The sequence below is a fragment of the Leopardus geoffroyi genome, chromosome D1 (genome assembly GCF_018350155.1).
Source record: "Leopardus geoffroyi isolate Oge1 chromosome D1, O.geoffroyi_Oge1_pat1.0, whole genome shotgun sequence".
Classification (NCBI taxonomy): Eukaryota; Metazoa; Chordata; class Mammalia; order Carnivora; family Felidae; genus Leopardus; species Leopardus geoffroyi.
Window position 1 is genome coordinate 21820845 of NC_059329.1, and position 27257 is coordinate 21848101.

The window sequence follows — 27257 nt, forward strand, 5'->3', positions numbered from 1 at the left end:
TCAAGTGAGCGACATGATCAGTTTTGAACATTAGAGCTAAGTATGTAGCTTGGTACTTGGTAGGTGCTTACTAAATGGGGGTTGAACAACCATAGGACAACTCCCCTAAGCAGCAGTGTGGATAATGGACTCTCACTGGGAGAGTAGATGCAGGGAGTTCGTTTGCAATTGTCAGAATGAAAGATAGTGAGGCCATGGCACTGGAGATGGGCAGGAGGTACAGAACTGATGAAATGCCTCTCAAAAACTCACGGCAGTGGCATGCTCACCTTGGGTTTCAGAGGTTTTTTTAAAGTTTATTAATTGTGTGTGTGTGTGTGTGTGTGTGTGTGTGTGTGTGAGAGAGAGAGAGAGAGAGAGAGAGAGAGAGGGAGAGAGAGAGAGGGAGAGAGAGAGAGAGAATGAATCCCAAGCAGGCTCTTCACTGTCAGTGTGGAATCCCTGACATGGGGCTTGAACTGACAAACTGTGAAATCATGACCTGAGCTGAAATTGAGTCAGATGCTTAATGGACTGACCCACCCAAGCATCCTGGGGTTCAGAGTTAAGGGGGATATGAAGAAGTTAGAAAGAGTTCAAAAGAAAGATCCTGAATTGGGGCGCCTGGGTGGCTCAGTCAGTTGAGCGGACTTTGGCTCAGGTCATGATCTCACGGCTCATGTGGCTTGTGTGGCTTGTGGATTCGAATCCTGACTCGGGCTCTATGCTGACAGCTCAGAACCTGGAGCCTGCTTTAGGTTCTATGTCTCCCTCTCTCTCCACCCTTGCCCCACTTACACTCTGTCTTTCTCCCTCAAAATTAAGCAAATGTTAAAAAAATATATATTTAAAAGAAAGATCCTGTATACAATTGAAACACAACAATAATAAACATTGGAATAAACAAACAAGGAGTGTTCAAGATCTACATGATGAAAACTTTTCAAGTTACTAAAGGACATAAAAATGAGGTGGCTTTTTTCCTCCGCAGACCTGTACCACTGGTCCTAGAGGGGGATAAACATACTCCTTGCTCTTCATTGTCGAATCTGAACCATTCACCCACCCTCCTCCCTAAAAAACTCTCCAAGTTTGACTCTAATGTCATAAGACCTACCCACCATCTCAGGACCACCCACTACCTACTCCTGGGCATACCACCTTGTTGCTTGTGGGGTTTAGCTCCCAGCTTACTGTCCCTCATTAGCTCTTCCCTTGCTCTAATTCTTGATGGTTTTAATAGCCACTTAGATGATCCATCCAGTACCTTTGCAGCTCAGTCTCTTGATCTCTCCTACCACAATCTTGTTGTCTGCTCTACCCTAGCCATTAATTCCTGTGGTCATACCCTGGTGGACCTTGTCATAACCAATAAACAAATAATCTTAATTAGCCATAATCTTAATTTCAAGCATTCTCATTTTTAATCAGCATCTCCTATTTTTTCCTGTTCACTTCTTCTGATATTCCAATTCCCACAAACCTTAGACCCCATCAACATAATCCTTTGATCATTTTTTCCCATTGATTTCAACTCCTTTTCACTATCACTTTTTTGGTTTATCAACTCATGGCTCTACTTCACTTTTTTAAAATTTTATTTTAGGGAGGGAGTGTGCACACACATGCAAGCAGGGAAGAAGGGCAGGAGGAGGATGAGAGAGAGAGAGAGAGAGAGAGAGAGAGAGAGAGAAGAGAGAGAGAGAATCTTAAGCAGGCTCCAAACTCAGCATGGGGCCTTGATTCAGGACTTGATCCCATGACCCTGGGATCATGACCTGAGCTGATATCAAGAGTCAGACCCTCAACTGACTGAGCCACCCAGGCACCCCTCTATTTCCCTTTTTCCTCAGCATAAATTCCCATCATCAATCATCATGATTGGTTTCTTGCATACATTCTCAACTTCCCCCATGACTCTCACTTCTATAAGCTTGTTTGGCTAACACACAAATTTGGTCAAATCCAACTCTCTACCTCTTCTGTACCTGCACCCAAGCACCTGAATGGACCTGGAAAAAAAAAAAACAAAATAATGCACAGTTGTCTCACTTTTAATTCATGATTACTAACCTCAAGCAGTCCTCTACTGCTGTCTAGCAATTATATTGTATTTCCTCAGTCGTTAAGTCTTCTGCTTTCCCACACAACTCTCATACACTCTCATCTCTCCTCAAACTGTCCACACCTCTTTCCCTATCTTCATTCTTAGCTGATAACTTTGCTTCCCATTTCATGGGCAATTGAGAAACCATCAGAAGAGAGCTCCCACTGGCTCCAACCACACCTTACCACCTATTTGTATGTGTCCACACACCCTACCCTTTGTCTGTTACTGTGGATGAACGATGTTACTAACTACTTGAACCTGTTTACTTATGGACTAGACTTTATCCTCTCTCCTATTTGAGGACATTGCTCCAGGAGCTCTCCCTCTTTACATCATAGATTTCCTTTCCCTATTAGGTAATTTCGGTCAAATTTATATCTTTATAAAGGTATTTCTTATCCCACTTTTTTCCAGCCATCTCCATATGAATCTTCTCATTTCAGCAAAACTAATTTCTTTCCTTGCATTTACTCTTGAATCCACTCCAATTAGATTTTGTCTCCACCAACCCACCAAAACTGCTTTTCACATGGCCAACAGTGGCCTCCACGTTACTAAATCCAGTGGTTAATCTTTGTCTCCATCCTAATTGATTTTACCCCACTTAGTGTTGATCCCTCCTCCATCCCCTGGGTTCCCCTTTCTTTTTTTTTTTAATTTTTTAAATGTTTTTATTTATTTTTAAGACAGAGAGAGACAGAGCATGAGCAGGGGAGGGGCAGAGAGAGGGAGACACAGAATCCGAAGCAGGCTGCAGGCTCTGAGCTGTCAGCACAGGGCCCAGGCACCCCTGGGTTCCCCTTTCTTAACTTGCGTTCCAGGACATCACATTCTCCCAGATTCCTTCTTAGGTCTCTGGTCCCTTTTTAGTTTTCTTTTCACTTCATCCTCAACTCCCTAAATTCTAAATGTTAGAGTACCCAAAGGCCCAGTTCTTTGACTTGTCCATTTTTTTTCTACCTCCTCTAATGATCTCATCTTGTTCTGTGGCTTCATATACTATTTGTATGATGAGGACTCTCAAATTCATATCCCTAGCCTAGACTGTTCCTCTGAACTTCCAGGCTAGGTCATCCATCCAACTGCCCATGTGATGACACCACCAAGATTTCGAACACGCATCTCAAACTTAACATGCCCCAAACCTAATTTCCTGAGATTATGCATTGAATCTGAGTTTCCCAACCTCAGTAAAATCTTGCCAGCTCTAATTTCAAAATACATCCAGAATCTGGCTATTGTTCATCACGACTGGTCCTAATCACCATCATCACTTGACTGTGTTATTGCAAAAGCTTTCTGACTGTTTTGTTTTCCCTTCTCTACCTTTGCCCATCTTCAGTGTATTCCTACCATAGTAGCCAGAGAAATCCTGTTTAAAATAAGCCAGATTACGTTACTCCTCTGCTCAAAAGCTTTCCTGAGTGACTTTGGGCAGTTTACTTAAGTAAAATTACGTACTATCCTTTCTTAGGCCCAGTTTCCTAATCTGAAAATTTGAGAGAACAGTACCTACCTCATAAATTTCCTGCGAAAATTGCACAAGAATATGCTTTCAAAATGCTCAGGCCAGATTTCTTGTCTTATCTTTCTCACACTGGTAGCCCCCACATCCAAACATCTGGCGCATAGTAGGTGCCTGGTGAACATCTGCTGGGTGGTTGAAGGAATAGAATCACTCGATAAACATTAGCTATTATTTGCCCCCACAACTTCACTTCTGAGAATTTACCCTACAGATATGCATGCGTGAAAAGATACATGTATGTTTATTTGTCGATTTGCTTATTTATACAAAGAAGAAACCATCCAAATTTCCATAAATAGGGGACTGATTACAATTGAATGATAAATCATACGATGGAATATTAGGCAGTCATTGAAGTAAAAAAGATGGAGACACATATGCTGACATGAAACAATGCCCTAAAAATAGTGATAAGTTTAAAATAGCAAGCTGTGAAACAGTACAAATAGTATGATGATAATTGTGCTTTAAAAAAGATAGAGATATATATGCTTTTTAGAAGTCTGGAAAGATACACAAGAAACCTTCAGTAGCTACCCCAGGCAAATGGGTCTATAGGATGAAGAACGACTTAAGAGTGGTGGGGACTTTGACCATCCATCTGATACTCTCTTATTCTGCTTGGGTATTTTTGCATGTGCACGTATGTATCATACCTATAATAACAAAACTATTTTTAAAACTAGCAAAATAGGGCCCCTAGGAGAGCATCAGGAACAGTAGAGGGGGAAAGGGGGAAAGAAAAACAGGAAAAGAAGGCACATTGTGTTGAATAATATCCTCCCAAATTGATATCCACCCAGAACTTCAGAATGTGAGCTTATTTGGAATTAGGATCTTTGGAGAGATAATTAAGAGGAGGTCATGCTGTACTGATGTGGGCTCTAATCCAATGACTGCTGTCCTTATAACACACACACACACACACACACACACACACACACACACTCACTCACGGAAGAATGCCATATGAAAATGGAAGCAGGGATTGGAGTGATGCTGTAAAAGCCAAGGACTGCCAGCACCCACCAGAGGCTGGAAGAGGCAAGGAAGGATTCCCCCTAAAGCCTTCAGACAGGGCATAGCCCTGCTGACCCACTGGCTTCAGACTTCTAGCCTCCAGAACTGTGAGAGAATAAATTTCTGCTGTGTGAGGCCACTAGTTTGTGGTACTTCGTAACAGCAGGCCTCAGAAATAATATAAGAAGGGGAGTAGGGTGGAGGCAGCCAGGCAGAGAAGGCTAGTGGGCTCTGAGGGCGCAGTTGTGAGGACTAGGCGTTAATCAGATGTAATCACTAAACCAGTATTTATGGAGTGCTTGCTCCATACCAAGTTTTATAAAAGGAACTGAGAAAGCTCTTTCTCCCTCAGTCATTGTTGTTCCGTTTGGACTGAGGTGTGGATATTTCTGCCCAGTTGCCTCCAGATTTCCAGACTTGCTGGAGTGTGTTGCAAAGTGTCTCCCTGCATGCTCCTCCACTGGAGCCCTGGGGGGAAAGGGTACCCTTGGGCAGGGGGCCCTGGCTTATTATCTCAGCAGCTACAGGGGTCGAGCCAACAAACTCTGGCTCCTGCCGGGGGCAGACTCCTGCTGTCTGCTTTCCAGCCGGGTGTCTGCTCTTTGCTCTCTGATCCCCCCTCCTGTTTGGCCCTCTGGCCCCTGCTGGCTGGGTCAGTGCCCCCTGGCATCCTCACTCTGAAGCCAGCGACCCTGCTGGGCCATTCGAAGGCATAGCCTAGTAGGGGTGGAGGACAGATGTTAGTTCCTTGCCCCTCCCCAAAACACACACATATGCTCAATGTGTACCAGTGCTCTGGGAAGAGGTCCAGGCAGAGAGAGTAATGGAGGAGAGGAGCTGCAGGCTCTAGGGGGATGTAAATGGACTGGGCGATATGTATGTGTGGGTGTGTGGGTGTGTGTGTGTGCACATGCGAACGTACTGGGGAGACAGACAGTGGCAGTAATCCGTGTGGACTGGGGGGAGGTTTGTCCTCAGACTGCCCTCCTGGGCAATTACATGCCAGCAGCTTCACCTACTACCAGCTGGCATGCAGGCTTTGGACCACCAAGAAGCCTCCTATACAGCCCCCAGCTCGGTCACTGAAAATTCCCAGCCACATTCTCTGGCCTATGTGCTGGCCTTAGGCCAAGCAAGCTGGCCTGGGGTAACTACTCTCTCCCTCAACACACACACACACACACACACACACACACACACACACACACACTCCCCCTAGATACCATAACCCTATTAGAACAAACTTCTTTCTCCATAGGCTTAACTTTCCCCAACCTCCCTGCCTGCTGCTACTCTCTCTTCTGTCTGCTAACTTCCAAACTTCCTTTTCTCTTCCTTACCTTACACTTCCTTTTAAAGTGCAGACTCTAAGGGTGCCTGGGTGGCTCAGTCAGTTGAGCATCTGACTTCAGCTCAGGTCATGATCTCAGGGTTCGTGAGTCTCAGCCCCACATTGGGCTCTCTGCTGTCAGCACAGAGACTGCTTTGGATCCTCTGTCTCCCTCTCTCTCTGCCCCTCCCCCCTCTCAAAAATGAATAAACATAAAAAAAATAAATAAAGTGCAGACTCTATTACTGATACGTCTCTGGAAAAGAAGTAGTCTCCTGACACAGTAGAAGGGATGGGCCCAGAACTCGACTCTGATTCTTTTTTCAGCCTAAGGTGGAAACTTACAAATGAATTGAATGGATCCCTACACAAGGGCCCTGTGATTGCAATGCACACATAGTGTTTTAGATGCTACACAAGCACCTACAGTCTACAAGTCAGGAAATGGAGGTAGAGTTACTTACTCTCTCTATGTAAGAGGTAGAAGCCAGAGTTTAGTATTTTGTGGGAGGAGAGGGGCGGCCAGTGAGGAGACAAATAGGAGGCAAACTCCTTCTATAATGGTCTCTGGAAATAGCCCAGAGAAAAGTTTACTTGAAAAGGTGCAGGGCCAGTTTTCATGCTGCCCCTTTGACTTTAAGTAAAGAAAGGAAGGGAAAGAGTGGGCTGCAGAACTGGAAGGTGTGAACCCTGCTGGACCTTCTCTGTCTTTTCTCTGGGTTCTAGGGTTCCAGGAACACTTGGGCAGGGGGAGGGAACTTAGACTTGGGAGGTATTTGTTCTCCGTCATATCCCCAGTTGAGTATTCACCTACTTTTTGTCATTAGGTCTGAGTTGGTTTAATGGGAGAGAATTCTGGAGATACAGAGAAGTACAAAGGAAGGAAAGAACAGAGAGAAACAAGAAGAAAGGTGTGGATAGGAAAAAGGATGTACCAAGAAGGGGTGAGATGTAGCAGAGGAATGGGAGATTCAGGCCAGGAGGGTCCCGGAAAGGAGAGTGGCCCCACTATTTGTCAAACCTCCAAATCAGGATGACAGGGATTAGGAAGCAGCCTCGCCCATGGGCTGAATTGCAGCCTCCGCTCAGGGAACCCTGAGCAAATACGCCCTGATCCCCACATAAAGGGCCAATTAACTGCGCCGTCTCTGGGAACAAATCCGCTAACAGGGTGACAAGCCCCTAGACGCTGGCAGGCGCTGTGTTTGCTGAGAGGCCGACAGGGAGCAAATCAGGGGATTAGGATGGGGCAGGAGCCACATGGCAGGATGCAGTTTCCTGTCTGCTGCAACCCTCCACGCCCCACAGCAGGGCCAGGTGCCAGGACCCCGGATTTCTGTCCTGCCTTAGCCCTGGTGTGATGGAACCTGGGTGACCCCAGTCAGCAGGAGGCAGAGCAGAGGGCCCCCAGCCAGAAGTCTGAAGCATCAGAGCAGAGAAAGTAGTACAATTTCTCCTTAACAGATGAGGAAATTGAAGTCCAGAGCGATGGTGTCTTCTAATTGGCATATATGGGATCGGAACGCATTTCTGGGCTGGTCATTCCTGAACGGGTTGATTTCTGGTGAGGGAAACCTATCCCTTAGATTCTATCTTACCTGAATGCAGCCTGGCCCTGGGGTAAGGGGCAGGCGTCATATCCCATCTTTTAGTATCCTGGTGCTTTAGAGAGAATGTGTCGCTACCCCCTCTCTCATCTACCCCAACTCATTTCAGCCTCATGGTCTGCTCGGATTTAAGCCATTTGTGGGGCGCCAGACCCCAAGTTCAGCACGGGCAGAGGAGGTGCTGAAAGAACAGCTCCCAGGGCGCTGCCTCCCACAATTCTGTCTCCGCGCCCCAACCCCCACCACCCCCACCACCACCAGCACCTTTGCTTCCGGCTTTGCTAAATTCAAGGCAAAGCTGACTCGAGAGGGTAGGAAGATACCTAAACACCTGTTACTTTGTTAGTTTGAGGCCACAGGGGCCAGCGTGTGGATTGAGGGTGGAGTTTTGGGACAAGCCTGCCATCCTTTGACAAAGTCTCTGGTTCACTGGAGCGCTGCCTGCCCGAATACTCCAACTCTTGAGTGTGCTTACTGTGGAGCTCTACGACCGTATAGCAGACGCCTCTCTGGATCTCGACCTGTTCACCTAGCCCCTCCCAGGTCAGAAGCAGCGACCCCACTAAGGTGATCTCATCATACAGAAACTGATGACTGAGCTAGAACTCCACCACTCAGCCACCAACACGACCTTACCCCAGATCGGAAGCCCCCGGTCTCTCTTCCCTTGACACCCCAATGCTATCTCCAGCCTAGGAAAGTGAGCGAGTGAGTGTGTGTGTACACGCGCGAGTGGACGGGTGGGTGGGCGGTGGGGGACTAGATCTTCAGGTAAAAAGAACTGCAGAAAATTCAGAAGCAGTCTGGACGGAGGAGAGGGGATCATGGTTTCTCCCCACTGCTCCCCGTGGGAAAGACCGTTATCAGGATGTTCACGAGTTTTGCATCAACCCCTCCTCTTTTCTTGAACTTGCCTTTACAGAAACAATGTTGCTCTCTTTGTCTTTGTCCTGGACTATCTGATGCATTCAGTCTCCTCAAGAAGGTAAAACAATTTAATAGACAATGTCAGGGCACAGTAATGCAAAAGTATGCAAATCGATGCCGAGGTATGCATATAGCTGTGAAATGCCTGGGAGCCTGGGGCTCCGCCCCCCCTCCGGTTTTATCCTTGTTCTTAGCCTCCTGCAAGAACTAGTAGATTAGAGCGTCTGAAGCAGGACTCCGGTTCAAGACTCGGCACCTTGTCCCCTGGCTTCTCGGCTGCCAAACGGGCGGCCGCGGGGTAAAGGGGTGGACGTGCCATGCAGTTATTCCCCACCCACTCCCAACTTCCGCTCCAAACCACCCCAGCCTCCAGCACTGCGCCGCTAAGACCCCGGACTTGGGAGGAAATGAAAGCCAGGGCTTTGACAGCCAGGGGAGTGTTCTTGCTCTTTTGCCTAAGGGCCGTTAAAAGAGAGATGGGATTCTTGTTTTAAAGTCAGTCATAAGGGCAGAGTCCGACAGAGCCTCGCCCCTCATCTTGGCTGCTTTGAGAAAGGAGGGAAACTCTCCTGCGGTGTCCAGAACCCGACCCAGGACGCGGGGCGCGGGGCGGGGACTCCAACTCGCGCGCTACGCAACTCTAGTCTCTGGCCCTGCTAGTGGCCATCCGGGTGGGGATGGGAGGGTGGAAGGAGGCGGATTAATCCCTTAATTACGCCGTGATCGGCGTGGCACCTGCTTTCCGCCCGCCCAGCTCCCGGGGGACCCCGGCACTGGGGGGTGGAGAGAAGGACGAGGGAAGGAGGAGGGCACGCGGAGGCACGCACCGTACCCAAGCGCGCCGGCAGGAGAGCGGCACCGTGGCTGGGGCAGTGCGCAGAGGCTGTGGAGGGGCTTACGGCTCCCGGCCCGCGGGTCTCAGACCCAGGGGCTGGGCCCCGAGCCCCCCGCCCCGGTCCCAGTTGGGTCGCGCCATGCTGCGCTACCTGCTCAAAACACTGCTGCAGATGAACTTGTTCGCGGACTCCCTGGCGGGGGACATTTCCAACTCCAGTGACCTGCTCTTCGGCTTCAACTCCTCGGTAGCGGCGCTCAACCACAGCCTGCTGCCCCCCGGCGATCCCTCTTTCAACGGTAAGACCTTGCTCCATGGGGACCTCAGATCAAGGGATGGAGTAAGGTGGGAGGGCGTCGTGGAAGGGGAGGTCAAAGAGCTCCTGTCCCAATAACTGGGACCAAGCGGCGCCTCCTAGCGCCTCCTCCGGATTGGGGACCAGGGGATAATTTGGAGCTTCTAGCACCCGAGTGGAGGTATCGACGGAAGATCGAGGGCTTGGGAGGAGATGGCTGCTAAATCCGTTGCTCTCCACCTGCCCCACCGACCGCCACTGCCGCCCCACGTGAGGGGAACCGTGGCTGGTGACGGGCAACTACGGAGCTTAGAGTGGCTGGGACCCACTGCAGGGAGGGCAGAGGACGGAACGCGGTGGCCAAGCCGCGCCACTTAGTGACTCACCCAGGTAGCAAGTTTTCCTTCGGGACCCTAAGTTTTCCAAGAGCTCACTTAGGATTAGGGTGAGGAAGCTAAAATGTTGGGTGTGTTTACTACAGAGGGCGACAGACGCTGAGACCGTTTTAGGGAAACTCAGAAGTTTGCCCCTCAGAGGTGGAACTCACCCCGGCCCACCCCGCGGAACTGCGGCGGGCTGGCTGCGCCGGCGGCGAGGTCGTTACCGCTAATTACGGTGATTAATAAATGACTAGACAGCGCGCTCGCCCCTAGCGCGGCGGGGAGGCGGCCAGAGTTGATCTCCCGGAGTCTGGGGAGAGGCCCGATCGCGCCCCCTGCGGGCGGTGTCGGGAATCCGCCGCTTTCCCGGACCTCTTTGCGGGTGATTTGCCCCGTGGTTCCTCCCCAGTCCCCATCCCTTGACATCCACCCACTCGAATCTAGGGGCAGCACGGTCCTGGAAACTCGAAGATGACGGTAAAGGAGACCTAGACAATGTGCATGTGTTTGTGTCTGGGGTACTCCAGGTGCTGGGGGAGGAGCCCCAGAGCCCTATTAGCATGATCATTAGCTATTCATTAGCTGCTGTCTGAGCCTCTCCTGAGACCGGGAATGACAGGGAAGAAATTCCAGGGAAAGGGCGCCTGCAGCTGTGTCTACAGGAATTAGGGGGAAAGGGCCGACCAGAAGGGTGTGGTATGTACACGAGGGAGCAGGGACGAAGAAAGTCGGAAATGAGCCGGAGGTCTCCAAATTCCTGACCCGCTGTAGATTCCCAGGAGGGTAGGCACAGAGAGAGCCCTTCTCACAGACGCCCCAGACACACCTCCGTTCCCCCAGCGCTCTTAGGGTGTAGGTTCCACCATACACTGCCTCATTCAAGCTGGAAAATGTAAGGAGGTATGTAGGGAAGGCGTTGATGGCCACATTTTGCAAGTGAGGAAACAAATTCAGAAAAGATGAAAAGTACCCCAGGGGTCACAGAAGCAACGTGAAGCTTAGCAATAACAAACCTATTTCCAGTACACTCTAATGATTTGTGACGGGGAGCAAAGGAATATTGGGGCCTGTTAGAATCTGAGTCAGGTATAGACTATAGTAGCCAAGATAAGCTAAGGTAGGCCAGGGAGGGAGAGCCCTGAAGTCATCACAGAATTGACATATATATTGAGCCTTCCCTCAATTGCTTTACATATATTATGATCTGAAGACAACCCTGTCACTACTCCCATATTTAAAATAAATAAACTGAGACTCAAACAAATTCAATAATTTGCCCAAGTTCTTGCAGTCAGGAAGTGTCAAATCTGAGATCCCAGCCCTACTTGGTTCCAGGACGACCCCTGAGCTCTTCACCACTCTAGTGTCGCTCAGGATGGAGGTCTGTCTAAACCGGACGGGGACGAGGTGCAGGGGAAGAGACAACCGAGAAGCAGAGATCTCCATTTGGAAGGAAGCAACCGGAGAAAAATTACTCCCTTCCCTAAGTAGGAGGGACACTAATCTGGTGCTAGCCAGTTAAATAAATTCTCCCCGGGACAGTACCAGCATGGGGCAACCTCCTTCCGGCCTTGTCTCCATAAGAACTTCTCAGGGTAGGGGTGGGGAAATGAAACCCCATCCCACACGAAGCGTGAAGCTACAGGGAGGTCCCTGCGGATTTTGGAACAGAGTGGGAGGGGCGCGGGCGGGGAAGGGTAAGGTAGAGAACAGAAGCGGGGGTAGTCCCTGGTTATCGGAGGACACCAAATCACGTGAGGCAGCAGCGGCGCCTACTGGCCACCATGAGTTACGAATCCACTTCAGAAGAAGCTGGAAGTGTCTGAGCCTAACGGGTTCCAGGATCCTGGATCCCAAGGCAAGTGCAGAGGATGAAGCCAGCAGAAGTCTGTAGGCCAAGTGAGAGGCAGGAACAGAACATCCAGGTGAATGGATTCGATGAAACAGGAAGGAGAGGAATCCCTGTCCCAGTGGTTCTTAGCCTCTATCTGTTGATCAACCTGTAGAATAATCTGTTGAAAACTTTGCACCTCTAGAAAAGGAGCCACTACTAACATTTTCACTACCATTTTCACTCAAGTCCTGTGACTCTACAGGTTTTTCCAAGCATGATTGTCTGGGGTGTCAGTAAGAGGGGCACCTGGCTGGCTCAGTTGGGAGAGCAGGTGACTCTTGATCTCAAGGTTGTGAGTTGGAGCCCCATGTTGGGCGTTGAGTTTACTTAATAAAAAAAAAAAAATTTTTTTTTAAGAAATGAAAAAGAAGAAAAAGGGCTCCATGTCCATTCATGGGCTCCAGGTTAAGAACCCCTTCTAGTCCAGTCTCTAGTCGGATCAGTCTCCTCTTACCTTTCTTAAGGGAGGGACTCCAGGCTTGTCCCCATTCTCCATTTTTATGACCCGCGGCCATGCAGAGGGCCAAGAAACAAGTGTTAGCTCTGGTGCAGGTCTTCAGGGGCAAAGACAATCTGAAAACCAGTGAGGGTGGGAGACTGAATAACAGTGGGCTGGAGGGGAAGCCCTGTCACTTAAACTTGGCTAGAGAGAAGGCTAGTGTCTGTCTTTGGGCAGCCTAGAAAGCCAGCCTAGGAGTTGGTGTCCTGATTCCTCTACCGATCTGCCTGTTTGTAAGGTGTGTCCTCACCAGCCCAAGAACGTGGGAGCGCCTTCCCAGAGGAGACAATGGACCCTACAGAGAAAGGGTGGGCAGGGTGGGCAGGAGTGGTTATTTTTCTCTCTGGAGCCTCAATCTCTCCACTAATTTCCCGGTCTAAATGCTCTGTGCCAACACCCCTACTCTTAGCGTCAAGGGTCGAGCCGGAGGACGCGATGCCGCGCATCGTGGAGCAGCCGCCTGATCTGTTGGTCTCCAGAGGCGAGCCGGCCACTCTGCCCTGTCGCGCGGAGGGCCGGCCCCGGCCCAACATCGAGTGGTACAAGAATGGGGCGCGAGTGGCCACTGCGCGCGAGGACCCGCGCGCGCACCGCCTGCTGCTGCCCAGCGGGGCACTCTTCTTCCCGCGCATCGTTCACGGGCGCCGCGCGCGGCCCGACGAAGGTGTCTACACTTGCGTGGCGCGCAACTACCTGGGGGCAGCGGCTAGTAGAAATGCCTCGCTAGAAGTGGCAGGTGAGAGTCCGCACTGTCCGCTGGTTGCTTCCCCAGCCTAGGGGAGGCGGGAGGGCACCAGATAATCCGATCCAGAACCAGCCCGATCTCAGCTCCTTCAACATCTTCTTTGGAGACCGTGACCTTTGGTCTCTAACATCCATGCCTTGACCGGAGGGAGGAAGTGGCCCTGGTATTTTGGCCCCTGGGCAAGAGTTCCGTCTGCGGTGATACAGCCCTCCCCAAAACAATTGCCTTGTGTCTTAACCCAGTTACTCCTGCTTATTCCCCTGGTCATTCATTCTCACTGTCTCTTTGTCTCTGTCTCTGTCCTTGTCTGTCTGTCTCTCTTTACAGTCCTCCGTGATGATTTCCGGCAGTCTCCTGGGAACGTGGTGGTGGCAGTGGGGGAGCCAGCGGTAATGGAATGCGTGCCCCCCCGTGGCCACCCGGAGCCTTCCGTGTCTTGGAAGAAGGACAGTGCAAGACTCAAGGAGGAGGAGGGAAGGATCACGGTGAGGAGGCGTGCCCTGGCTAGGGATCTGACTAAGGGCCAGGGCCAGAGCCATCATGAGAGGTGGGGCCACAGGTTAGGGGGCTGGGTATGTCTCAAAGGAGGAAGCAGTGAATCTCAGGGTCTTGGAGGGGCGAGGAATAATGTCTTAGATATGATAAGGCAGGAGATTTAAGGTCAGGGTATCAGCTGACCAGAGGCTGAGAGGCAGCTATTAAGTAAGGGATAAGTTAAGGATGGATAGGAAGAAACTGGTATGAATTAGGTGGGGAGCAAGATGCCCCAGGGACTTGTGGGAGGTGGTTTGGGCTGTGGGAACAAACACAGACCTGAGCCCCACCTTGGGTAAATCACTTAAGGATTCCTTATCTGATAAGTGAGTCAACTTTACAGGTTTTCATTAGTTTACTAGGAGGATCAAATAAATAAATATACTTTGATGGTTACAAAAGACCAAAGTTACCATTATTACTCTGCAGATTCGTGGAGGGAAGCTGATGATGTCACATACACTCAAGAGTGATGCAGGGATGTATGTGTGTGTGGCCTCCAACATGGCAGGAGAACGGGAGAGTGGGGCAGCCGAACTTGTGGTCCTGGGTAGGCACAGGGAGTTTGGGAATTATGGGGGTGTGCAGCCTGGGCAGTAAGAAGCTGTGCAGATCCCTTGATGATTCACTCCTTCCCGATCCATAGAGCGACCCTCATTCCTGCGTAGACCTGTGAATCAGGTGGTCCTGGCAGATGCCCCCGTGGATTTCCCATGTGAGGTGCAAGGAGATCCGCCACCTCGTCTAAGATGGCGCAAGGAAGATGGGGAACTACCCACAGGCAGGTGAGAAGCCCCCTCCTCCTGCCTGTAAGGAGACCCAACCACTCAAGAGCACACCCTGCCCTAGAAAAGGGACAGGCAGACACCCTCTCACTTGACAGCTCAGAGAAATCTGTTACCCTGGAGCCTGTGGCCCCTCCCCTCTCCAGTCCCCAGCTCCTTTTATGGGTCCATGGGTACCAGCCTCTGTCCCTGTTGAGGCCTACCTTGTCTTTACGTACCCTGATCCTGGTGTCTGTCTGGGGGAGAGAGAAGGGGTCTCTAGCTGTGGCCAACCCATTCTGGGGGTGGGGAGTGGAGCAGGTATGAGATCCGGAGTGACCACAGCCTTTGGATCGGGCGTGTGAGTGCGGACGATGAGGGGACGTACACCTGTGTGGCTGAGAACAGCGTGGGCCGTGCCGAAGCATCTGGCTCCCTCAGTGTTCACGGTGAGGGCCGGCCTGGGACTGTCAGAAGCAGGGATGAAATGAGGGACCAGGGAGGATGGGATGAAAAGGAGAATGAGGGACAAAGGACAGAATGGGAGATATGGTGGGGGGGGGGGGATCCCTTGACACTTCTAGAAGGAGAGAGCTGAACAGGCTTGAACAAGAGATGGATATCTGCTCTTACTTAAGCCAAGCTTGGGCTTCTCTCTCCTGTTCCCTCAGTCTCCCTTCTGAGTACCCTGACTCCCTGTTCCTTTATCCCCTCCCCCTTCCCAGTCCCTCCCCAGCTGGTCACCCAGCCCCAGGACCAGATGGCAGCTCCTGGAGAGAGCGTGGCTTTCCAATGCGAGACCAAAGGAAACCCCCCACCTGCCATCTTCTGGCAGAAGGAGGGAAGTCAAGTAGGTGGCCAGCTGCATGGTGGGCCTTCCCACAATCTTCTCCTCTGGGTCTTAGCCTCCCCGCTTCTGTATTCTCTGCACACTTCTCTCTGTTTTACCTTTAGTCCTCCCAGAAACGCTTGCAGGTTATTTGGGTGGGTCAAATAAGATAATGAATATAAAAGGGCTAGCTAACATACCGAACACTTAAAAAAAAAAAAACAACTGATAATATGTTTAGGTGAAAGGAAATAGTCCTGTATGGTAATTCCTTGGAGAATCCTTCTATTTTAGGCAAGGCTGCCCTGAGGATGTAGCACATCCACTTGGATGCCTCCTCTCCCAGACACCTGGGGTCTGGGCTTTAATATGCTGCTCTGGAAAGTGTGTACTGTACCAAAGCTGCTCAGCGAACAGCATTACTTGCTCATCATTTTACAAGGGACTTCCACCAGGGGGAGCTCACAGGCACCCCTCTCCAATCTTGGCAAACAAATTGCTGATTGCACAACAGGAAGGAATATTAACTGAAGTTACAACACGAGTCCCGCCCACTAGGTGAAAGGTGGGCATTTTGCTCCTAGGAAGCAGGGTCAGTATAATAAAATAAGTCTGCCTAACTCCACCTCCCTGGAAAACCAGCTCTCCCACTACCTCATTTCAAATCCACAGCCACAATTTTCCAGTATCTTCTCTAGCATCTGGGATTGCTGTATTTTAAATGAATAAAAATGCTGGTGGTAGTAGAGGGTGGGATCAGCCTGGTGCCATTTACCTGTGACCCAACCACCTTCCCTACCTTCCATGTATCTAGGTAACGTAAAATGTTAAAGCCAGAAAGAAGGGGAAAGTTTTTGACAATTATCACACAATGTATTAAAAGATTTTCATATGTTTAATCATTTAATCCTCATAACTATCCTCATGACTATCAACTTTGTGGAAACTGGGGCTCAGGAAGGTTAAATAGGTTGCTCAGAGTTTCCCAACTAGTAATCACAAAGCTAGGAAGTGCATCCCAATATCATCTCATAAAATTTCTACATTTTTGTGAGTCAATCTAACTATTTTGCCCAAGGTCATATAACTGGCTGGGGACAGTATGAACTAGAACCTTAGGGATTCTCTGAATCTGGGGTTTGATGGGAATGGGGATCTCTCTGCCAGCTTCCTGTTCATTCCTTATCTCGTTTCCTTGCTTTGTCCACAGGTCCTGCTTTTCCCCAGTCAGCCACTTCAGCCCAAGGGGCGCTTCTCAGTCTCTCCCAGAGGCCAGCTCAACATTACTGATGTGCAGAGTGGGGACGCTGGCTACTATGTGTGTCAGGCTGTTAGTGTGGCTGGCAGCATCCTGGCCAAGGCCCTGTTGGAGGTAAAAGCAGGTAAGTGCTCATGGAGAGAGGCCTGGCCCCATGGCCTGGAAGGAAATCATGGCTTAAGGACATCTGTTTTTCTTGGGTTCTGTATCATATGTCTGCAAGGGGAGGGGCGTGTTTCTGAGACATGGCCTTGAAGTTAGGAAATCAGCTACAGAAGCCAGTAATAGATGGCTGGTTCCAGGCAGAGACTACAGATGGTTATCGAAACCCTTCCAATCTCCAGGGGAAGGAGGGCTGAAGGAGCAGAGGAGGAGGACAAGGGGCTGGTTTCCTGAACCCAGGATCCTCTCCTGAGGTGCCCAAGTTCTTCCTCTCTCAGCCTCCTCCTTGGACGGGCTGCCTCCCATCATCCTCCAGGGACCAGCCAATCAGACGCTGGCACTTGGCTCCTCTGTGTGGCTGCCATGCAGAGTGACTGGGAACCCTCAACCTAGCATCCAGTGGAAGAAGGACGGGCAGTGGCTGCAGGGGGACGACGTGCAACTCAATCTAATGGCCAACGGTACCCTGTACATCGCCAGGGTGCAGGTGAGTCTCACCCCTGGGCCCTGAGTAACCAAGAATGGCCGCCAGTCCAGATGCCCAAATCTCGGAAGTACCCTCTGGGACTAACTCCATTTCTACTCCTCTGCTTAGACTGCCTAAAGTGTACAATGCCCTCCCCACCCTTCTGTATACCCACCGCCACCCCCTCGCCCTACCTTGATCCACTCTGTTTGCCAGTCCTCTACCCTCTCCCGCAGGAGATGGACATGGGTTTCTACAGCTGTGTGGCCAAGAGTTCCACAGGGGAGGCCACATGGAGTAGCTGGCTTAGGAGGCGGGGTGAGTTTTGTTTGTCCCCTTGCTTTGCCAGCACCTTCATCCAAACCTGCTTCGAAGGTACTCAGTACCTCCCTGAGCCCCAGAACTGATTTATCTTCCAAATGCCACGGCCATGGTGGTGAGGAGGAGCTGGACACAAGTGATGCCCTTGGGAGGCAGATGTGAGGAGGGGTCAGTTCAGTAACCACGTCCCCGTCTCCACCATTACCAATGCCACAGCCCCAGAGCTTCTCTGGGAAGGAGGCTGGTGACGCAGGTGCCGTCCCTTTCCCATCCTTCTACTGAAAGATTATCGCCTCACTGCAGAGGACTGGGGAGTTTCATCAGAGCCCCCTACGGAGCCCAGTACCCCTCCAGGGCCTCCCTCTCAGCCACTGGTCACTGAGATCACCAAGAACAGCATTACCCTGACCTGGAAGCCCAACCCGCAGGCGGGGGCCACAGTCACCTCTTACGTGATAGAGGCCTTCAGGTATGGAGAAAATGTTGAAAGCAAACCTGGAAAGTTGGAAGAAGGGAATCTTATGTCCTTAGGGTCTTTGCTATGGTGGGGAGAGTTTTGCCAGTTCCCTCTCCCAGGGCAAGGAGATAGTAGGGGGCCACAGAGAATAGATGAGGGGTCCCCAGGCTCAGACAAGTCTGTCACCCCATTCCTGTTGCAGCCAAGCAGCTGGCAACACGTGGCGGACAGTGGCAGATGGCGTGCAGCTGGAGACACACACTGTCAGCGGTCTGCAGCCCAACACCATCTATCTGTTCCTGGTACGAGCTGTGGGAGCCTGGGGCCTCAGTGAGCCCAGCCCTGTCTCTGAGCCTGTCCGCACCCGGGGTGAGTAGGGACAGAGTCCCTGGCTCAAGGCTATGACATGAAATGCTGCAGAGCACGCCTCCCCCCAAACCACAGGAGCACAGCCACTCTCTTCTGCTGTGTCATGTCTCTACTGTGGCCCAGCCTGGAGTAGGTCAGGCCTCCCTCTCATCTAGGGACAAGAGAAGAGGGGATTTCCCACAGATAACATAGCTTATGAGGACTGGAAGGGACACTGGAGAGTTCATCTTCATGTTAGAGATGACGAACTGAGGTCTTTAAAGGCTACATATGTGGTTATGCAGAAAGTAGATTCACATTCGCTGGACACACAGGCCCACCTCTGGAAGCTATTCCCCTGACCAGCCCCCTCCTGAGGCTGGGGTGTGATCTGGAGGACTGAGGATACAGTCGGTACAGCACACTTTCAGTCTGACTCTATCCTTGGTGGCCCTTGCTGAGTGGGCTTTTTCGTCAATAGACAGCAACCCATCCAGGCCAGTGGAGGACCCATGGAGAGGCCAGAGGGGACTGGCTGAAGTGGCCGTGCGTATGCAGGAGCCCATAGTCCTTGGGCCCCGGACCTTGCAGGTGTCCTGGACTGTGAGTGTGGCATGGGGACGAGGTTAAGGGCAGGGACGATGATGGGGGTGGTAGAGATCTCCAAGAATGGGTACGGGAAAGTGGGAAGTGAGTGGCTGGGAAAGACAGGTAAGTGGAGGAGGAACAGGACCTGGAGGACTTGTGTGGTCCTTACTTCTTCTGGTATGCTTTGTCCTGTCTCCTGTAGGTAGATGGCCCAGTCCAGCTGGTGCAAGGTTTCCGAGTGTCTTGGAAGGTAGCAGGCCCTGATGGGGGACACTGGACAGTACTGGACCTACAGTCCCCAAGCCAGCAAAGTACTGTGCTAAGAGGACTCCCCCCAGGGACCCAAATTCAGGTCAAGGTGCAAGCCCAAGGCCAGGAGGGGCTGGGGCCTGAAAGTCCCTTCATGACCAGAAGCATTCCTGAGGAGGGTAAGGGAGGTGGTGCACAGAGCTGATGAATAGACAACAGGAAAGAGGGAGTGGGGGAGGATAAAGGTTTGCAGGGGGAGAGCAAGGGGAGTTGTGGGAAGAAAAGATACCTTCCTTCCCTAAGATGTCAACCTGGGAGGGGGCAGGTTGGGGCAGGAAGGGTAGCTGGCATGACTGTGTCTTTCTCACCATGCTCTACCCTGGCCCAGCCCCCAGTGGTCCCCCCCAGGGAGTGACAGTAGCCCTGGGGGGTGAAGGCAACAGCAGTGTCACAGTGTCCTGGGAACCTCCACTCCCTTCCCAGCAAAATGGGATCATCAAGGAATACCAGGTACAGGGTTTGAGAAGGGACTGGGGAGGGGAGGGAGAGGGAGGACCTAGGGGCTAGGATTAGGGAGGAGGAAACCCAGGACTGGCTTTGGGGTTGGAGATGAGGTTGGGGGAAAGGAGAGAGGTTTCTTTCAAGAGTATCCCTCCAGGCTGAACGATGCCTGGCTAAGCCCCGTCTACCATTCAGAGCTTCAAGTTTCCACGTGAGTCCAGGATCCCATTTCAGACTCTCTGAACCCGGGTCTCCTCTCCCCAGATATGGTGCCTGGGCAATGAGAGTCGCTTCCACCTCAACCGGTCTGCGGCAGGCTGGGCACGCTCCGCGGTGCTCCGGGGACTGCTGCCCGGTGTTCTCTACCGGACCCAGGTCGCGGCGGCCACCAGCGTGGGCGTGGGCGTGGCCAGTGCCCCGGTGTCAGTGCAACTGCGTGAGTCCGGGGGTGGGAGTGGGAGTGGGGGTGGGGGTGGGCGCGCTGGGGAACAGAGGTGGGGTCCTAGTGTAACCGTGCCTGCGGGGTCAGGGATGACCCCTTCCTCGCTCCCGGGTTTCCAGGCCCCTAGTCCCCTCACCTCTCTGACCCCTACAGCTTCCCCGCCGGGATTGGAGCCTGGGCTTGAGGTGGGCCCGGGGCTGGCGGAGCGGCTGGCGAGGGTGCTGCGGGAGCCTGCCTTCCTCGCGGGCAGCGGCGCCGCGTGCGGGGCGCTGCTCCTCGGGCTCTGCGGCGTCCTCTACCGGCGCCGGAGGCAGCGCAAGGAGCTCAGTCACTACACGGGTGAGCGGGACCTGGGGGCCTGCGCGGGCCGAGGGGCGCACTTGGGCTTTGGGAAGACCGAGAGGAGCGCCTTGGAGTGGGCGGAGTCTGGAGGGAGGGAGGCGGGCGGAACCGAGAGCGGGACGGGAAGGGCTCACGGCTCGGTGAGTGGGGGGGCGGGGGAGTCAGAAGGAAGGGGTCGCACCACAGCTCAGCCCCTTGCAGAGGGGCGGGGTACGCAAAGATGGGGCAGGGAGCCGACGGGACTGGGGGAACGGCGGGACCCGTACCTGAATCTGGGGACAGGGGTAAAATTTCCCCCTAAGATGCCTCGATAAGACAGCGGGCTTTGCCATCCGTCTCTGTATAGAAGGGGCAATTCTGGAGAGGGGGAAAACTCACTTCCTGAAAGGCGGGGCCTAGCAGCAGGTGGGTGGCCAGGACCCTGGACGTTAAATTGTGGGGCGGGATCTGGGTGGAAAGGTGGGGCCCGCTGAGAGGGGCGACTTGATTTCTGCTACTCCCCCATAAGGGGCGTGTCTGGAGAGATTCAGAGGTCTCTGAGATCAGGGGGCCCCCCCATCTTGGCTACACATAAGAATCACTTGGGAACTTTAGAAAAATACTGATGCTTGAGTCCCACTCCTAGAAATTCTGATGAAATTGGTCCAGGGTGCAGGTTGAGTGGTGGAATTGGGACCGGGGCCAAGAAGGGGACAAGAATGTGAGTATTTCTGACCCTTTCTCCATTTACCCTCCTCTTTCTCCCATGGATTCCTTTTCGGAAGCCTCCTTTGCCTACACACCTGCAGGTAAGATATCTCTGCTCCAGTGGGGTTCAGACCCCAAGTACGGGCCCTTCTCTCACTCAGTGTCCCCCTCATCTTCCCCAGTGTCCTTCCCACACTCAGAGGGCCTCTCTGGAGCCAGTTCCAGGTAATCCTCTTAATTCATCTCTCAAGGATAATCCCCTCCATCAAGAGACTGTTCTCCTTCCTCCCCAGGCCTCAGTGCCTCCCCACGCTGCCTACCACCTGTCACCCCCAAATTCTCCATCACTGCCCTAGGACTCCTGGTTACTCTTACATTCGCTGGCCTGTTTGGGCTCTCAGTCCCCAGCGTTCACGTGCTTTCCCTCAGGCCACCCGTGGGCCTTGGCCCCGCCCCCTACCCATGGCTAGCAGACTCGTGGCCCCACCCATCATCTCGAAGCCCCTCAGCCCCGGAGCCCAGGGGAAGCTGCTGCCCCAGCAATCCTGACCCAGATGACAGATATTACAATGGTGAGGAGTTCTAATTCTCTCAGGGGCACACCTGGCCCCCAACACCCTTCTCTCCTCTCAACCTACTGGGGCAAACTGAAGGGAGCCGAGGATTGCCAGTCTTCCTGAGGTTGGTCAGTCCTTGGGGAGGATATGAGTTGGGGGAGCCTCTCTCATGCCAACCTTCACCCCGGTTTGGAAGTAAGGTTTGGGAAGGGGGAGAAGTTGGTCCGGTGGGATCTCCTTTTGCCCTCCATTCTCCTGTTGTCCGCTATTTTTCTGTCTCTGCCCCCTGCCCCTTGCCTCCCCCCCTGGCCTCCCTCTTTCTCCTCCTCAGAAGCAGGAATCTCCCTGTACCTGGCTCAGACGGCCCGGGGTCCTGCCGCCCCGACTGAGGGTCCTGTCTACAGCACCATTGACCCAGCTGGGGAGGAGCTGCAGACCTTCCACGGGGGATTCCCCCCAAATCCCTCAGGGGATCCAGGCACCTGGAGCCAGTACGCTCCTCCAGAATGGAGCCAGGGGAACTGTGGTATGACTGTGGTTCCAAATACCCCCCCCCCCTTTTTAGCTCTGAGCAGAGGATCCCCAAAGAATATCCTCTACCGTTCCCCTCTGGGACCTAGCCCAGCACTTTCTTCTGGCATTTCTCATCTGCCTCCTATCTTGGTGTGTCCCCATCCTACCCTCCTCAGGAGCCAGGGGAGGCAAAGTAAAGCTTCTGGGAAAACCTGTGCAGATGCCCTCTCTCAACTGGCCAGAAGCCCTGCCACCACCTCCCCCTTCCTGTGAACTGAGCTGCCTCGAGGGGCCTGAAGAGGAGCTGGAGGGCGGGTAAGGATGTGCCCTGCTGTGGATGCCCTATACAGATGGGACTGCAGGGCCTCCTGCAGGGGGAGGGCAGAGGTGCTGGGAGAGGAAGGGAAGAGGGCAACTGGAAGGCCAAGGGGAAGGTTTGGAAGCTACTCAGTCACCCCTATTTGCCCCCAGCTCAGAGCCAGAAGAGTGGTGTCCACCAATGCCTGAGAGGAGCCACCAGGCAGAGCCCAGCTCCAGTGGAGGGTGCTTGGTCCCTCCGTCCCAAGGGGAAGCCCCCTCTCCCACATCTTCCTATGGACAGCAGTCCACAGCCACTCTTACCCCCTCACCTCCTGACCCTCCCCAGCCCCCCACTGACATCCCCCATCTCCACCAGATGCCCAGGTAGGGAGGTATATGATGCCTTGCACATTATAGGCCCTGGGTACATATCTATGGAGTGGATGACTGGATGGATAGATGAATGGATGGATGGATGGATGGATGGATGAATCTGGGACGCAGAGGTCTCATGGCCACGTCACAGTGGAAGTGTGATTTGGGAAGGAACGTGGAGGCTGACAAGGTCTCTCACTCCCTTCAGACGGTTTCTCCATTGGACTGATTCTGCAAGCTTCTCGGGCATTTCAAAGACATGGCTCTCCTCATACTTCACTAGCTGGGGAGCCTTGCTGGGGGCAGGCTGTGCCTTATTCGTCTGAGTGTCTAGCACATGGTAGGCACTTAGCGTTTGTCACGTGAACAAATGCTGAGGCCTCATGTCATTGCAGGAGGGTGCCCCTTGGTCCAAGTTCCCCTCTCAGTGTATCCCAGCCCACTCTGAGTAGCCATGAAGGGAGGCCTGCTGGCCTGGGTGCTGGACCCACAGCCTCCCATCACCTCAGCCCCAGCCCTGTCCCTAGTACAGCCAGCAGTGCCCCAGGTGAGTCTGCAGAAGCCTTAACCTGCTCCTACTTCTCCATACCCTTCGGAAGCTTCTTTCTTCTTCATCCTCAAGCCTGTTTCCTGATCCTCTGTCTCACCTGCTTTTCCTGTCCCCTAATGCTACAGGGAGAACCCGGCAGGTCCCTGGGGAGATGACTCCTCCACTTCAAGCGCCCCGTGCCCGAATCCGGAAACCCAAGGCTGTTCCCTACCGACGGGAGCACAGTCCTGGGGGTGAGGGTGCCAGGGGCCTGAGAGATGGTGAAAGGAGGGGGAACAGGCAGGAAACCAAGGGTGAGCTCTGCTTGGGGGGGGTGGTGCTGGAGGAGGAAGCAGGTGCACCCAAATCTTGGGCTGTTCAGTCGCAGCCTCCTGGTGCCAGGGAGTAGGAGTGGGAGGAAGACTGGTATCAGGAGGAGCGGGAGACTCTGCTGAAAACAGGTCTCTCCCCAGACTTGCCCCCGCCGCCCTTGCCGCCACCAGAGGAAGAGGCAAGCTGGGCCGTAGGGCTGAGGGCAGCAGGCAGCATGTCCTCCTTGGAACGGGAACGGGAGCGCAGTGGAGAGAGGAGAATGGTGCAGGCCGGGCCCTTGGGGGCCCAGCGGGGTCCCCACCTGGATGGTAAGGAGGGCCAGGAAAGGCCAGAAGGTCATCCCTACCCAAGAAGGTGGGACTGGCAGCTAGTGTAGTACAGCCATGAAGGACTAATGTTCACCCAGCTCACCCCTCGTCTTCAGCGGGGTTCATGCACTTGATCAAATCCTACACATGTCTCTGTAGCTATCTCTGGGAAAGATCCCCAGAAGTTGCCAAGTTGTATAGTTTCCCAGGACTGAAGCCCAGAAGAGGCAAGAGTGGGACTCCATGTTCTGTCCCTCCTTTCCCAAGGCTCCCTCTGCCCGGGAGCTCCCTCTGGGTGTCTGAGCAGGTGCTATGTCAAGGCCATGTGCTGGGTGTTCTATGTCTCCTCAGCCCCCAGAAGGGCCTGGGCCCTATGCCTGCCCTCCACCCTCCTTCCAGATCTGGGATTGCAGTCAAGGTGGCACAGTGGGCAAACAGTGACCTTCTGCTCTCTGCCCGGGCCTGGTGGCCCTTCTCTCTTGTGCTGCAGAAGAGGCCTGGCTCCCTTACAGCCGACCCAGCTTCCTGTCCCGGGGCCAGGGCACCAGCACCTGTTCCACAGCTGGCAGCAACTCCTCCAGAGGCTCCAGCAGCTCTCGAGGCTCCCGGGGCCCTGGACGGAGCCGGAGCCGGAGCCGGAGCCAAAGACCAGGACGGAAACGCGGAGAGGTGGGGGCTGGGGTAGGCAAACTATGGGAGACGAGAAGACTAGGAGGGGCAAGCCAAGGGATGATTGGAAACAGGAAAGGAGAGAAGGGCTTTCTGAGCAAGTGTCAAAAAGGAGGGGACCCAGTGGGTGAGGGGGAAGGGAGGGATCCTGGAGAACAGGTGACAAAGGGTGAGGACAAGGTGATATGTGGAGGAGCCTGGGCTCCCCAGAGGAGAGTGGGTTCAGGAGGAGGGCTGAGGAGAAAAGAGGCACGTCCCCCCCTATAGCCTGTTTGCCAGGGCCTAGGGCCTTGCAAACTAGCCTCTTTCTCTCTCTAGGAACCAAGATGACCCTGGATGAGGATATCAGGAGTTCCACGGGGAAGGGCTTGTCCCTGGGCTGGGAGCCTTGGATGGGAGCCCCTCCCCCTGGTAAATGGGTGTGAGCAGAGAGGAGCAGGGGGGGCCCTCTTCCCTCCCAGCAATGATGCTTAAAAGCCAGAGAGCCAGCTCTTCCTACCTGAAACTTTCCACCTCTTTCTACCTGAAACTCATGTGTAAAAGGGACAAATAAAAAGAGTCTGTTCAGAGCTCTGGGCCCTGCTTGTCTGGTTTCATGCGGGGCATGGGGAAGAAAGACTGCGAGACAGTGTAGATCAAGGCATTCGCTTGAAACTCTTCTGTCAAAAGCACCAGCTGAGGACAGGGGCTAAGAGATGCTGGCCTGGCCTGCCTCCTGAAGGAGCTGAAACTTGTCCCACCTTCAGATAACTAAGCCAGGCTCTCCCTTGGCGCCCTCCTCTGTGGCCTATCTCCTCTCTAGGGGGAAATATACCCCTAACAATAATAATACAAAAAAGGAGTTGGGGCACCTTGGTGGCTCAGTCGGTTAGGCGTCCAACTTTGGGTCAGGTCATGATCTCATGGTTCGTGGGTTCGAGTCCTGCATCAGGCTCTGTGCTGATAGCTTAAAGCCTGAAGCCCGCTTCAGGTTCTGTGTCTCCCTCTCTATCTGCCCCTCCCCCACTCACACTCTGTCTGTCACTCTCTCAAAAATAAATAAACATTTGGGGCGCCTGGGTGGCGCAGTCGGTTAAGCGTCCGACTTCAGCCAGGTCACGATCTCGCGGTCCGTGAGTTCGAGCCCCGCGTCAGGCTCTGGGCTGATGGCTCAGAGCCTGGAGCCTGTTTCCGATTCTGTGTCTCCCTCTCTCTCTGCCCCTCCCCCGTTCATGCTCTGTCTCTCTCTGTCCCAAAAATAAATAAACGTTGAAAAAAAAAAAATTTAAAAAAAAAAAAAAAAATAAATAAATAAACATTAAAAAAAATTTTAAAAAATAATAGAAAGGTGTTGATGGGGGAAACCCCAGGCAAGAAGGGAAAACAGGCTTTTGTCAGGCTCCCTGACCCTGGATGTGTGTAAACAGATACCTCCTGGCCAGGCGAGACCCCAATGTAATGGGTTTGGCTGACACAGGATTTTTTAAAATATTGGCCCCGAATGCCATAGCTCCCCCACCCACAGCCCATGCCACTCACTGGTTTTCTGTGGTTTGTTTCCTTCTCATTTTTTCACCCTCAGGCTCAGGAACTGCTCTGGGCTCTCAGGGGATGGCCACTACTCCCCACCCCCACCCCAAGCCCAGGCCTCTGACCTCTCCTGCCACTTTGACCTAAGTGTGCACAAATCCCTTTTTCTCCTTTGGTCTGGCAAACAGGGTTGGAATGTTTTCAAAAGGAATTTTACCAGGAAACTAAAAGAAAAACAAAATCCAAAAAAGGAAAAGCAAATAGAGAGGAACGGATATGTATCCGGAGCACTGATTTCTCATCCTGAGATTATGACATTCCAGACCAGACTGGCCGGTTTAAGGTAGTTCAGGCAGCACTGTGTCCCCCAGGCCCGGCCTCACGCAGCCTCTGAGTTCAGAGTGGCCTCCAGGTAGAGCTGCCTTGGTTTCGGGGGGGATTATCACCCCCTTCCAGGGCCTGCTTCCTGATCAGCCCTCCCTAAAGATGTCCTCCGGTGGCCCTGCAGTGGTCACATGCAGGAGCATGCGGTGGTCACATGCAGGAGCACCACATGCGGTGGTCACATGCAGGAGCACCATTCCCTGCAGCTTGTGTGTGTCCTGCCCCTGCCTTTCCCACCAAGTTAGAAAAAAGGCCAGCCCCCACCTGCCCCGCTTTCTGTGGCTCAGGCTTGTCAGTCCTGCTCCATTTCTCTGTGCTGTTGTTTTGTCTGAAGGGTGCTCACTAGGCAACCATTATAGGTGGTCCTACCTTTTGTGGAATCTAGCTACTTTGTCTATTTTAAGAAAACACCTGTTCTTAACCATCCGGGACTGGTCTCTGGGGAGCAGGGCAACGGGACCGCTGAAATCAGGAGTGTCTTCCCAGGACCAGTTGCTACGACCAGCAGACTGGGAAAATCTGATGGACGCGTGTAATTCTTCCCTCAATTGCAGAACAGAAATAAGTGACACGCCCTGAGTGCCAACGAATGCTCAGTTCCGCCCCAACTGAGAGAATTCTTCCCATACCTCCAGGTACCCTCCCCAGAATGGTGCTCTGGGGGATGATCTCAACTCAAGTCA

At 52.9% G+C, this 27257-nt stretch overlaps 1 protein-coding gene across 8 annotated transcripts; it reads left to right on the forward strand.

Moving 5' to 3' along the window:
- The first annotated feature begins 7953 nt into the window (after positions 1-7953).
- ROBO3 (roundabout guidance receptor 3) lies at positions 7954-25250 on the forward strand. Of its 8 annotated transcripts, none has more exons than XM_045483317.1 (28): positions 7954-9635; positions 12814-13140; positions 13477-13634; positions 14113-14233; positions 14330-14468; positions 14769-14896; positions 15173-15297; positions 16487-16658; positions 16975-17183; positions 17399-17480; positions 17769-17952; positions 18143-18309; positions 18770-18891; positions 19079-19304; positions 19514-19635; positions 19891-20062; positions 20222-20407; positions 21175-21198; positions 21280-21322; positions 21527-21669; positions 21986-22180; positions 22344-22482; positions 22639-22851; positions 23238-23389; positions 23518-23685; positions 23845-24012; positions 24503-24693; positions 25000-25250. In XM_045483317.1, the coding sequence occupies exons 1-28, from the start codon at positions 9476-9478 to the stop codon at positions 25009-25011; spliced, it is 4248 nt and encodes a 1415-aa protein (XP_045339273.1). In that variant the 5' UTR covers positions 7954-9475; the 3' UTR covers positions 25012-25250. The 8 variants fall into 8 exon arrangements, with proteins under 8 accessions (XP_045339273.1, XP_045339274.1, XP_045339269.1 ...); XM_045483318.1 differs by having other exon boundaries at positions 17787-17952; positions 23518-23625; XM_045483313.1 differs by having other exon boundaries at positions 21175-21322.
- The last annotated feature ends 2007 nt before the right edge of the window (positions 25251-27257 follow it).

Excerpts from the sequence above, each read along its gene's own strand:
- ROBO3 (XM_045483313.1), top strand. The coding sequence starts at position 9,476 with ATGCTGCGCTACCTGCTCAAAACACTGCTGCAGATGAACTTGTTCGCG. Across the intron at positions 9,636-12,813 it reads CGGCGATCCCTCTTTCAACG|CGTCAAGGGTCGAGCCGGAG; the intron begins GTAAGACCTTGC and ends CCCTACTCTTAG. Across the intron at positions 13,141-13,476 it reads TGCCTCGCTAGAAGTGGCAG|TCCTCCGTGATGATTTCCGG; the intron begins GTGAGAGTCCGC and ends CTCTCTTTACAG.